Raw genomic sequence first — 12207 nt, 5'->3', positions numbered from 1 at the left:
GAAGTTCCAGTCCAACCAGGAGTAATAGAACCCCATCTCAAAACATAAGCAACAAAACCCACAAAGGCTAAGAATATAGATCAGTGGTAGAGTGTTTACCTATCATATGTAAGGCCGTGGGCTAAATCTCTAGCACTGATGGGGGGGGGCGCAAAGAGGGGAAAATGACTACAAATTTGGCCAAATCTGCAAAATTCCTATCAATCAATGAAAGTTACAACATTGTTAAAGTACTACAGGAATTCCTCCACCTAACTTTTATTCACTGGGTCATACTGAAGGAGCTAGTATGCAGAAAGGATGGGGAAAAAGCTAAGAGGAACATGTAGGAAAAGATACTCCCCAAAGTGCAGAATTTCCTATTCATGGGAAATGGGCCCACTGAATGTAGGTGAAGTTATTTTTTCAGAACATGAGAGTGAAAATAACAAGATAGCAAACACATTACCCATGATGCAGCTCTTCTCACCTCATGTGAAAGGCCAAACCATCCTGTAAAGCAGAGATCCCCAAGTCGGAAAGCGTATCTGAGCTGACAGAAGCTGGTGACAGAGAGCCTTCTTTCTCCTCTAGTAGGTCCAGCTTCACCAGGTTACTGATCTCATCTTCCGAGTTGTCTTCAGACACAGACCCAATTATGAAACGGGAATGCTGGTTCAGCTCTAGAGCTTTGGTCAACGGAGATGGTTCATCCATTATTCTTTGAAAATAAGCTCTCACAGCTGCGGGGAAAATGAAGAGAAAAGCAAGCTATAGGCAACAACATACAGGTGAGGACACTCAAGAGAATAAGCCATAAACCACAAGTGGCCCTCAGAAACAAGACTGAGTCTGAGAACTGGCTTCCTTAGCTAGTCTATTCCAGCACTTTTATTTCCTCCAAGGGAGGAAGAGAAAGATCATGGTAACTCTATCTATAAATTGGAGGTTTTCTTTTCCTCAGAGAAACATTTCTCACACACTATAAACCATTCTCCATCTCTCCACTAATTCAGTGATACTGAAGGGACAGCTATGATGGATGGGAACCCTGCAGTGTAAGAAAAGCTGTGGTGCCTGGCGGTGGTGGCGCACGCCTTTAATCCCAGCACTCGGGAGGCAGAGGCAGGCGGATCTCTGTGAGTTCGAGACCAGCCTGGTCTACAAGAGCTAGTTCCAGGACAGGCTCCAAAGCCACAGAGAAACCCTGTCTCGAAAAACCAAAAAAAAAAAAGAAAAGAAAAGAAAAGCTGTGGTGAAACTATGACTCATTTGTAGCACTGTGGGTAGTGGGGGCTAAGAGTTTAGGTGAATGGCACTTGTTGAAACTCAGTGTTCAAACTACATAATTATCACCTGATTCCAAACACCATATAATGAAACATTATGAATTTTATTAAGTACACACATTTAAAGTAAAACAATAAACAGAAAAACCTGTGTTTTCATGGGCGTCGTTTTTTGTTTTTGTTTTTGTTTTTTTTGGTTTTTCGAGACAGGGTTTCTCTGTGGCTTTGGAGCCTGTCCTGGAACTAGCTCTTGTAGACCAGGCTGGCTTCGAACTCACAGAGATCCGCCTGCCTCTGCCTCCCGAGTGCTGGGATTAAAGGCGTGCGTCACCACCGCCTGGCCTCGTTTTTTTTTTTTTTTTTTTAACTGTGTATTTTAAAAATCTGCCTCCAAAGCTGGGTAATGGTAGCACATGCCTTTAATTCCAGCACTCAGGAGGTAGAGACAGGGAGATCTCTGTGAGTTCGAGGACAGCCTGATCTACAGAGCAAGTTCCAGGACAGGCTCCAAAGCTACAGAGAAACCCTGTTTCTAATAACAAAACAAAACGAAAATCTATCCCAAATATTATGTTTGTTGTTCAATTCTGTACACAGAATTGGTAGAAAAAATGAATCTACCAACAAATTTTAAATCTATATTCAAGGTAGCTGATGCATCATCACAAACACCATTTTTCTAGATACTGGACCTTACTAGTCAAGATTACCTACTGTCAACTGCTAGCAGACATAACCAAAATATAATTACCAGTTCAAAGTCCCATAACAAAAAAAACAACAACAACACCAAACTAAGTTAAAAAGTATTCTGTCCCTTCAAATATTTATTTAAGGGCTGGAGAGATGGCTCGGTAGTTAAGAGCACTAGCTGGTCTCCCAGAGGTCCTGAGTTCAATTCCCAAGATCCACATGGTGGCTCACAATCATCTGTAATGAGATATAGTGACCTCTTCTGATCTGCAGGGATACATGCAGACAGAACACTGTATACATATTAAATAAATCATATATATGTGTGTGTGTGTTGATTATATATAATATATATTATATACATATTGATTAAATCAGTCAAGGATGGTGGCATATGCCTTTAATTGCAGCACTCAGGAGGCAGAGGCAGGAGGATGGATTTCTGTGAGTTTGAGGACAGCCTGGTCTACAAAGCAAGTTCCAGGAGAACCAGGGCTGGCTGTAAATCTATACATCAACTTGGTACTAAACAATTTGTGGTTTAGCAATCACTTTAATTCAGAAAATGATTGTCAATCCTAATTTTAAGGTGTTCCAAGATATGGTACTATTAGAAAACAATGCATTTATTAATAAATTGTATATGCTATAAGCACTGTCAGGTACAAAAGTGTGTGGAGAGCAGTGTTTGATCATATCAGACAAGAATGTCCATGTTTTGGTAGGGGGTGGTAATGGTTCTGAGGATTAAACCTAGGCTTCAGCTGTAAGACAAGTGCTCTATCACTGAGCAACACCTTCAGCCCTCTTCTAACTTTGTTTGTTTGTTTTGAGATAGAGTCACAACAAGTTGTTCAGGCTGACCTTGAATTTGCTCTTTGAAGCAGGCAGGCTTTGAAAAGTGATCCTACTGACTCAGCCTCCTGAATCACTAGGATTATCATCTGCCTCTGCCACCAAAAGTTTTTTTAAATGTTTGGGAAAACCAATGAGTATGTTAAAATTACACATTTGCCATTCTTTTGGTATGATCTGTAAGTCAGAGTTAATCTGTTTAGAGACAAAATTGTATTTTCAAATGCTAGGATAGTAAGATTCTCAGATTGTGAGTCCTGGCTCTGAAGCTGCTTATTAGGAAACTTGTAAGAGTGAGAATGCCTGTGCCTATCCTAGACCAATTGCTTTAGAAGCTCTAGGCTGAGGTATAATAATGTATTTTAACACAACCTAAACCTTAAAAACCACTGTGCTTCATGAGGAAAACAACAATAACAAATTGCCAGGAATACAAAATATACAGAGGGAAATAAAAACAAACAAACAAAGCCGGGCGGTGGTGGCGCACGCCTTTAATCCCAGCACTCGGGAGGCAGAGGCAGGCGGATCTCTGTGAGTTCGAGACCAGCCTGGTCTACAAGAGCTAGTTCCAGGACAGGCTCCAAAACCACAGAGAAACCCTGTCTTGAAAAACCAAACAAACAAACAAACAAACAAACAAAATCTGTGAACATTTTGGAAGAGAGCTGAAGAATACTTTAAACTAACTTTTATTTTTGAAACTTGCAATAAATAAATAAATATAGAAGTGAGGCAATGAGGAGGGAAGAAGAAGTAGAAAGGGAAGGGGTAGAGAAGAACAAGACAGGATAACATGAGGGAAACAAGACAAAATATCACTTTTTCTGCTATGTAGAATCCTGGCTTAAACATATCTGTGTGTGTATATACATGCAGATATGACATGTAAATAGAAAATGAGTATTTGAGGTGGGAAAGGGGGACAATAAAGATGGAAAGTGGGACTGGAAAGAGCAGTTCAAGAGATGGAAAGGGGAGTGCAAGAGTGAGCATGAGCAATATACAACGACATACGTGTATATATGATAAATGTCAAAAGAAAACCCATTATTTGTACATTAAAATAACAAAACAAAAATCAAACATAAAAGTTCTAGGTTAGAGGAGTAACTCAGTGGTAAAGTACTTGCCTAACACACAGAAAGCCCAGTTTCAAGCCCCAGCAATGGAAAAAAAATGCCTAAGTTTACTACACATTTACATTGCAATATTATATTTATTTCTCCTTTTTATTTTAAGTCTCCAAATTGTATGGAGTTCAATCTAAAAGAAAACCAAATCATTAGAAGAAAAAAAGGAGTTAGGGAGTAACAGGAAAATAAAAAGGGGAATTCAAATATACTGACCACTTTAAAGAATATTAAGATACAGCAACGGAAAATAAAATTTTTTGAGAGAAGGCAAGGAAGAGACAGCATCTCATAGCTAGGCTAACCCCAAACTTCTATAGCCAAGATTGCTTTGCCTTGCCTCTTCCTCCCAACAGCTGGGAGTACAGGTGTACACCACCACACCTGCCTTCACAAGGGAACTAAGGCACACATAGGTACACTCTAATGTATAATCTGACTGAAATTTGATGGTCACAAAAATAGAATTCATGAACAAGTAACGATTCTTTGAAATTATGGAAGAAGGCCATTGTTAATAAAATAGGGCCCCTGGGCTGATGAACAAGAGGCTCAACACAGCCATTTTCAAGCTATCCTCTCCTAGCTGCCTGTGCCAGATGGCCTTTTCTGAGGGCTGCATAGACTGGAAGCAGCTCAGCGTTTAACAGCCTGCTGCCTGCCCAGCACAAGCACCTGTATGGAACACTGCTCCCAGCACAAGCATGCACACCACCAAAAGGGAGGTCATGCCTGGAAAATCACTGAGTAGCCATCCAGACACTCTAGAAGCTACCATAGCCTGTCCCATTTCCATTGATTCTAGTCCTAAATTAGAGAAAGTAGTGGGTCATCACCATGGTCAGACTCCTTGTTCACTTGCCAATATTCTACACGGAAGACAACAGAACCCCACAGTTGAACATCTTAGCACATGAAAAGTTTTACTACATTGTAAACATAAATTATTTGAAACTGACCTCTTATAATTCTTATTGTCTCAGCAGATATCCACCTCCAAAAGGAACTAAACAAAGAGAAAAGGGAGATTTGAAGGTTGCGTTTTTCTGTTTGCTTTTTTAATCCCAAATTTTTGTCAATTCCAGTTTAATTCAGCATAGTACAAAAATAGTAAAATTCAAAATATCATGTTTTCTTGTAAATATTACTTAACTTGAAGCATAAAGTTCAGTAATTTATTAGTTACATAAAACAAAAACATTTCTTATTTAGAAACTTGTATTATTTCTAAATATATTAAACAACAGTTCAAGCTTACTATTTCATAAAATAGTTTTTCTGAAAAAAAGACACCCTATACTAAAAATAAATGCATTACACTTATTATTTCTAATATTTTATTTAAAACGAGGCACTAGAGAGAAAATATCTTGATTCTCTAAAATTCAGGTTGAGAATGTTTCCAAATGGTCAAAGACTAGAAACCAAGGCGAGGACAACATTCCATTATACTAAATCCCAAAATTCTAAAGGTCTAAAAAAGTCTCTATTTCCCAAATAATAGAATTACTTCTAAGTTAACAACTTAAAAATATCAGGGAAGAAATTCTACATTTTGATTATGTATAAAAAATACCTAGGAACTTTGCAAAACTACACATGTGCGGTCATAACCTCTGCCCTATGCCTGCAATCCTAGCATTTGAAAGGCAGTGGAAGAAGGATCAGAAGTTCAGTAACCCTTTGCAACACAGAAAGATCCAGACCCATCTGAGTGACATGAAACCTTGTCTTAAAAATAAATAAATAAAAAGAATAAAATAATAATTAAAAAAACTTCTAAAGTACCCATGTGTTAATTCCAATCCAAATCTCTTAAATCAGATCTATAGTTGGAGGGGATAAAAGTATCTGAATTACCTTTATTTTTACTTTATGTGTATGATTGTTTTTCCTATACATACAGATGTACACTGCTTGTATGCCTGGTACCCATGGAAGCCAGAAGAGGGCATTGGATTCCCTGCAACTAGAGTTGCAAGATCATTATGAACCATCGCGTGGGTGATAGAAATAGAACCAGGGTCCTCTGAAAGAGCAGTTGTGCTCTTAACCACTGAGTCATTTCTCTAGGCCCAGTTTTTTGTTTTTGTTTTTAGATTTATGTATTATGTATATAGTATTTGCCTGCATGTATAGTTGCATGCCAGAAGAGGGCACCAGATCTCATTATAGATGGTTATGAGTCACCATGTGGTTGCTGGGAATTGAACTCAGGACCTCTGGAAGAGCAGCCAGTGCTCAGGCTTTGATAATCTTCACCCTACCCTAGATATCTTAATTTTAAATTCAGTTGATAATACTAGTGTCTGGAAGGCTGAGGTAGAAGAATGGTCATTTCTAGATCAGCCGGGGCTGCAGGAGATCTTTTCTAAAACATAAAAGGGATGGTTCAGCATGTAAAAGTGCTTGTACCAAGTCTGGCAACCTCAGTTTTCATATAGCAAGTTGTTCTCTGACCTCTACAGGCATGCTATGGTTTGCAAACACACATCCTGCCAATAAATTAATATTCTTTAAGAAAAAAAAAGGAAAGAAAAAATAAGATTTACTTGTTGATAGGAAGCTAACTAGATAGCTCAGTAAAATGTACTTGCCACCAAGTCTGAAGACCTGAGTTTTATCCTTGGGACCCATGTGTTACAAGAACTACTGAAAGTTGATTTCCACATATGCTGGAACACACACACACACAAAGAAATTACAGAATTTAGTTGTTGGTAAAGTAGCTACAGACACCCTGATATTTTCTTGAAAAGCAGGGAAGTACTAAGTAACTAGATTAAGTCCACTAAGCAGAAATCCTTACATAATCTCAAAACATTTCACCTGTGCACACAAAAGAACTAAAAAAAGAAAGAAGGACTGGTTGAAATTCTGTTTCAGAAGCTTCAGATTATATGATTTCTCTGCAACTAGTGAAGCCAGTTACCAGCCTGATAAAAGGCTAATTTTCCAGAAAGAGTCAAACAGTTTCCAGGCTGGGGGATACCAACAAGAGTAAAAGGTACTCTTACCATGCTGAAGTTGGATAAATTAATACATATATTAAGACCTCACAAGATGTTTTGCAGAATATAAAGAGCCAAAGCACTGGGGTAGGAGGGAGTGTTAGATAATTACTAGCAGGGGCCTTAAGCTAGTAACACTGAGGTACCTAGTTTCCAACCCAGAGCATCCTGCGATGCAGCTAACAGTCAGTAAGGCCCACTCACATTGTCGGAAGCTCTAATGACCTCTTCAACCCACTCTCTTAAATATAAGTAGGCAATTAAGTATTACCAGATGTCTAAGAAAGTATCCAGATGAAAGAAGCAAGAATAAGTAACTACTTGTAAAAACAAAACAAAACACATAACCAAAAATTATGAAAAACAAACTATAACTACGGGGAAGGAAGAAAAAGGTAGAAGGGCTCAGTTTCATTTCTGTGGTTATCCCCCACTCCCACCCCGAGTCACCTAGTCTAACCTAGTCTAAGCCTGAGAAAATACTAGACAAATTTGAATTGAGGAAGAGTCTATAATATAAATACTGACCAGTCTTCAGAACTAGAAAGTCATTTGGAAAGGCTAAAAACGTTCACAGATCAGAAGGTAAAGAACACAACCACCAAATGCAATGCAATATCATGATCTAGCTACCCCACAGGAAAACAATATGGGGCTGGGAGGGGTAAACTCTGAAAAATGTCTGCAGCAAACAATACTCTAAGAATGATAATTTCTTTTCTTTTTTTTTTTTTTTCTGTGTACGTTGGGACTAAATAGCCTGGGCAAATGTCCTGCCAGTGAGTACACCCCATATCCAATGTTAGCTTCTTAGAGCTGTTCATACTGAGTAAAGCTTAGTCAAAGGTGTGCAGGAGCTCTCTATGGGATATTTTCATGCAAATATTTCAATTACTACCCTAAAAAATCTCAAGTCTAAAGAACTATCATTGTTATCCTAAAAGATCTAAGGGAACTATTATTATATATGCAAAACACAATGGGGTATGTGTGTATATATGTGTATATATATATATGTGTGTGTGTGTATATATATATATATTTCTTTTTTATTTATTTATTTATTTATTTTTGTGTGTTGCCCTGGATGTCCTGGAACTCACTCTGTGGACCAGGCTGGCCTCGATTTCACAGAGATCCACCTACCTCTGCCTCCCAAGTGCTGGGATTAAAGGTGTGCACTACCACCGCCCGGCCTTTTTTTTTTTTAAAGAAATATTTTAAAACAAAAAAATATACAGGGCACGGTGGCACATGCTGTGATATCAAGAGGATTGCATCAAATTTCAGGTCAGCCTGGTCTACTTATTGAGTTTCAGGCCAGGAGGGCTACACATGAAGACTCTATCTCAGAAAAACACAAAGAAAAAAAAAAACTAGAAGTAATTCCTTTTATTGTTTTTTTACACAATATCTCACTGTTACCCAGTTTGGTCTCAACTTTGTGGGCTCAAGTAAGTGATACTTCTACTTCCGTTTACACTAAGAAATAATTATTTTATTATTTATTACATTTGTTTATTTGTGTGTGCCATGCACAAGTGTCTGTGGAAGTTAAAGGACAACCTGTGGGAGTCAGTTTCTCCTTCCACCTTGGGTTCTGGAGTTGAAACTAAGGTTCTGCAGCTTGGCCAGCAGGTGCCCTTATCCACCTGGCCTAGAAATAAGTCTTAAAACTTAAAAATGGGTTTGTGGATCATACATATCACTCCTGACAAAATATATAAATATTTTTAAATTTAACGTTAAAAACATATCACAGAAATTTTTAAAAAGCTTATTATAAAATGATACAATGTGTTTTAAGTCAGTAAAAGTTAAAGAGATAAACAATAAGAAACAAAAGAAAGTTAAAGTACCTACTAAAAAGGCCCAAATATGAAAAACATCTCCTAAAAGAACAAAATCAAGGGCAAAATATACATATAATTAATGTAATAAACCAATTAACATTTCCCAGTATGAGAGGGCATGACTGTCAGATTAAGAATGTCCACTAATGAGCTGTACGTGTGTAGCTTCATGGGGGAGCCCTAGCCTAGCTTCCATGAAGTCCTGGGTTCAATCCCCAAATGGAAAAAAGGGTCCACAAAATGCCTATCACAAAAAAGAAAAACAGATCACAAAGAAAATGAACACAAGAGAAGACATGGTAAACCAGGCAAAGATGGTCTTTAATCCCAGCACTTGGAAGTCAAAGGCCAGCCTTGTATACAGAGCAAGTTCAAGGAAAAAACGGGGGGGGGGGGGGGTGTTAAGGAAGTGGGGGGAGGAGGAAGCTTCAATAAGCTTTTAGAAATGGAAAATTGTGCCTTCATACAGACAATCAAGAATCATAACTGGACGTGGTGGGCACTCAGGAGGCAAAGGCAGGCGGATCTCTATGAGTTCAAGGTCAGTCTGGTCTACAAAGTTCCAGAGCAGCCAAGACTACACAGAGAAATTCTGTCTCCAAAAAAAAAAGGGGGCCGGGCGGTGGTGGCGCACGCCTTTAATCCCAGCACTCGGGAGGCAGAGGCAGGCGGATCTCTGTGAGTTCGAGGCCAGCCTGGTCTACAAGAGCTAGTTCCAGGACAGGCTCCAAAGCCACAGAGAAACCCTGTCTCGAAAAAAAAAAGGGGGGGGGCATCAGAATGCTGCTGGGCAAGCTGTGGCAAGCTTTTAATCTCTGCTACTCAGAAAGATGAGGCAAGACAATTTTAAGTTTAAGACAGTCCCTGGACTACAGTGAATTCAAAGCCTGAGTATAGTTGGATCCTATCATACTTTTTTTAAAAGCCCAAGTATAGAGGGGTCAGAGACACCACAAGAACATAGCACCACAGAATCAACTGACAGGGACTTATGGGGGCTCACAGAGATCAGGAAGCCTGTAAGTGATGACCTAGGTTCTTCTGTATATTATGTTATGGCTAGAAGCTTGGTGTTATGTGGGATGCCTAAAAACGGGAGTGGGGCTGACTCTTGCCTGCTGGTGGGACCCTTTTTCTCCTTCTGGGTTGCTTTCTCCAGGTTTGATGTGACAGTATGTGCCTGGTCTAATTGTAGCTTGTTAAGCAGTGTTTGGTTGATGTCCCTGGGAGGCCTCTGCTCCTAAGAGGGGGATGGGAGGTGAGGGTGGAGGGCTAGGGAGAGGAGAAGGAGGGGAAACTGCAGTCAGGATGTAATATATGAGAGAATAAGAATAAAAAAACAAAAAAATAAGGCCCAGGCATGATGCACACCTTAAATGCCAGCACTCAAGGAGGCAGAGGCAGGCAAGTGACTCTGTGAGTTTGAGGACAACTTGGTCTACATAATGAGTTTCAGAACAGCCAGAGTTTCACCGTGAAACCACCTCAAAAACAAAAAGGCACTGAAATGAGTAAGGAATCTTAAATGGGAATATGAATTACATATTTTTACACCCATGTTAAATGGAGGATGGGGCATAATAAGTAATTAAACCAGAAAAATGTTCTAATTCTTAGAAGAAATAAGCAGAAGTATTTATAGGTTTTTCAGTTTAGTTTGAAATGACTCATAAAAAAAAACACACAACGGGGCTGGAGAGATGGCTCAGAGGTTAAGAGCACGGACTGCTCTTCCGGAGGTCCTGAGTTCAATTCCCAGCAACCACATGGTGGCTCATAACCATCTGTAATGAGATCTGGTGCCCTCTTCTAGCCTGCAGGCATACATGGAGGCTGAACACTGTGTACATAATAAATAAATAAATAAATAAATAAATAAATAAATAAATAAATCTTAAAAAAACACACACACAACAGAGAGCAGTAAAGCAAATGTGGCAAAAGGTTAAAAATTGATGAATCTGGGTCAAGGGAACATTAGTGTCTATTGCACTATTATTTGTAAGCTGAAATTTTTTAAGTAAAAAGTCAAAAATTATTTACCTCCCATGTATTTTTTCTCAGGATGCCACTAAAGGATATCCTCCAACCAAATGAGAGAACAAAGCAAGATTGTGGAAGATGGAGTATGAATTCTCCAGCAGCAGAAAAGACGGTAAAGAGAATCCCTAGGGTGATGGTGAGGGAATCCAGGATGACCATTAAGTGTAAAATGCAATAGGCAAACAATTTAGCCTGGAGCCAGCCAGAAAAGTTTGAGAAAAAATTTTATAGATGAAAATTAATGGACTATCTGGCTCATATCAGTGTCCTGAGAGACTTAGAAAACTGGTGAATAGTTTATATATGGTAAGCTAACAACAGAAATAAAGACCATTATTATCTCCAAAGAAAGAATTGTCAGGAAAGAAATCATAGGATACAACTAAATCCTATACAGCATTTACACACTCATAATATAAACTGCCTAATTAAAAACAAGGCTATAAAGTAACCCATCTAGGTGGTCAGTTGGTGGATATAAGAAAGATAAAGATGAGCTGGAGAGATGGCTCAGTGGTTAAGAGCATTGCCTGCTCTTCCAAAGGTCATGAGTTCAATTCCCAGCAACCACATGGTGGTTCACAACCATCTGTAATGAGATCAGGTGCCCTCTTCTGGCTTGCAGACATACACACACACACACAGAATACTGTATACATAATAAATAAATAAATATTTACAAAAAAAACCAAGTAAACAACCTGGATGAAGTACCAGGAGCCTCTAATCCCATCGCAAAAGTGGCAAGAGGATTGCTGAATTCAAGGTCAGCCTGACCTACAAAGTGAGTATTAAGCCAGCTTGTAAAATGTCACAAAGAACAAATAAATAAAATATTCCATAACTAGTAAGAAATTAAAGGAGGGGTGGGTTGTACACCTTTAATCCCAGCACTCAAGAGCCAGAGGCAGGCAGATCTTTGTGTGTTCAAGACCAGCCTGATCTACAGAGTTAGCTCCAGGACAGCCAGGGGCAGAGAAACCTGTCTCAAAAAACAAAATAAGGGCTGGAGATAGCTAAGTGGTTAAGAGTACTGCTCTTCCAGAGGTCCTGAGTTCAATTCCCAGCAACCACATAGTGGCTCACAATCATCTGTAATGAGATCTGGTGCCCTCTTCTGGTCTGTAATTACATATGCAGGCAGAACATGGTATACATAACAAATAAAATTTAAAAAAGAAATTAAAAACACTGTTTGCTACTGGTGTAGGTAACAAGGTGGTTATAAAACAAAGATGGGAGGGTAAATACTGCTTTCATCTTTTTGTACTTAAATTTTGAAATTAACTTGTATATGTATCATTAACTTAAGATTTAAAATAAACTTAGCCTTCCCATTAATCCAAAATAC

General features: G+C 38.9%; 1 protein-coding gene across 6 annotated transcripts in view; it reads right to left on the bottom strand.

The window, feature by feature from the left end:
• Positions 1-12207, bottom strand: part of Acaca (acetyl-CoA carboxylase alpha) — a 280231-nt gene that overhangs the window by 209959 nt on the left and 58065 nt on the right. For 3 of the 6 annotated variants that reach the window (XM_057774468.1, XM_057774469.1, XM_057774473.1), the window contains exons 2-3: positions 4909-4955; positions 470-722 (exon numbers count right to left, since the gene is read on the bottom strand). In XM_057774468.1, the coding sequence (XP_057630451.1) occupies positions 470-722; positions 4909-4955 (300 nt within the window). The remainder of the gene's footprint in view (positions 1-469; positions 723-4908; positions 4956-12207) is intronic. The other 3 variants (XM_057774470.1, XM_057774472.1, XM_057774471.1) reach the window with 1 other exon arrangement.

Source organism: Chionomys nivalis, chromosome 7 (assembly GCF_950005125.1).
Source record: "Chionomys nivalis chromosome 7, mChiNiv1.1, whole genome shotgun sequence".
NCBI classification, from domain to species: Eukaryota; Metazoa; Chordata; class Mammalia; order Rodentia; family Cricetidae; genus Chionomys; species Chionomys nivalis.
This window is presented reverse-complemented; position numbering and strand designations above follow the sequence as displayed.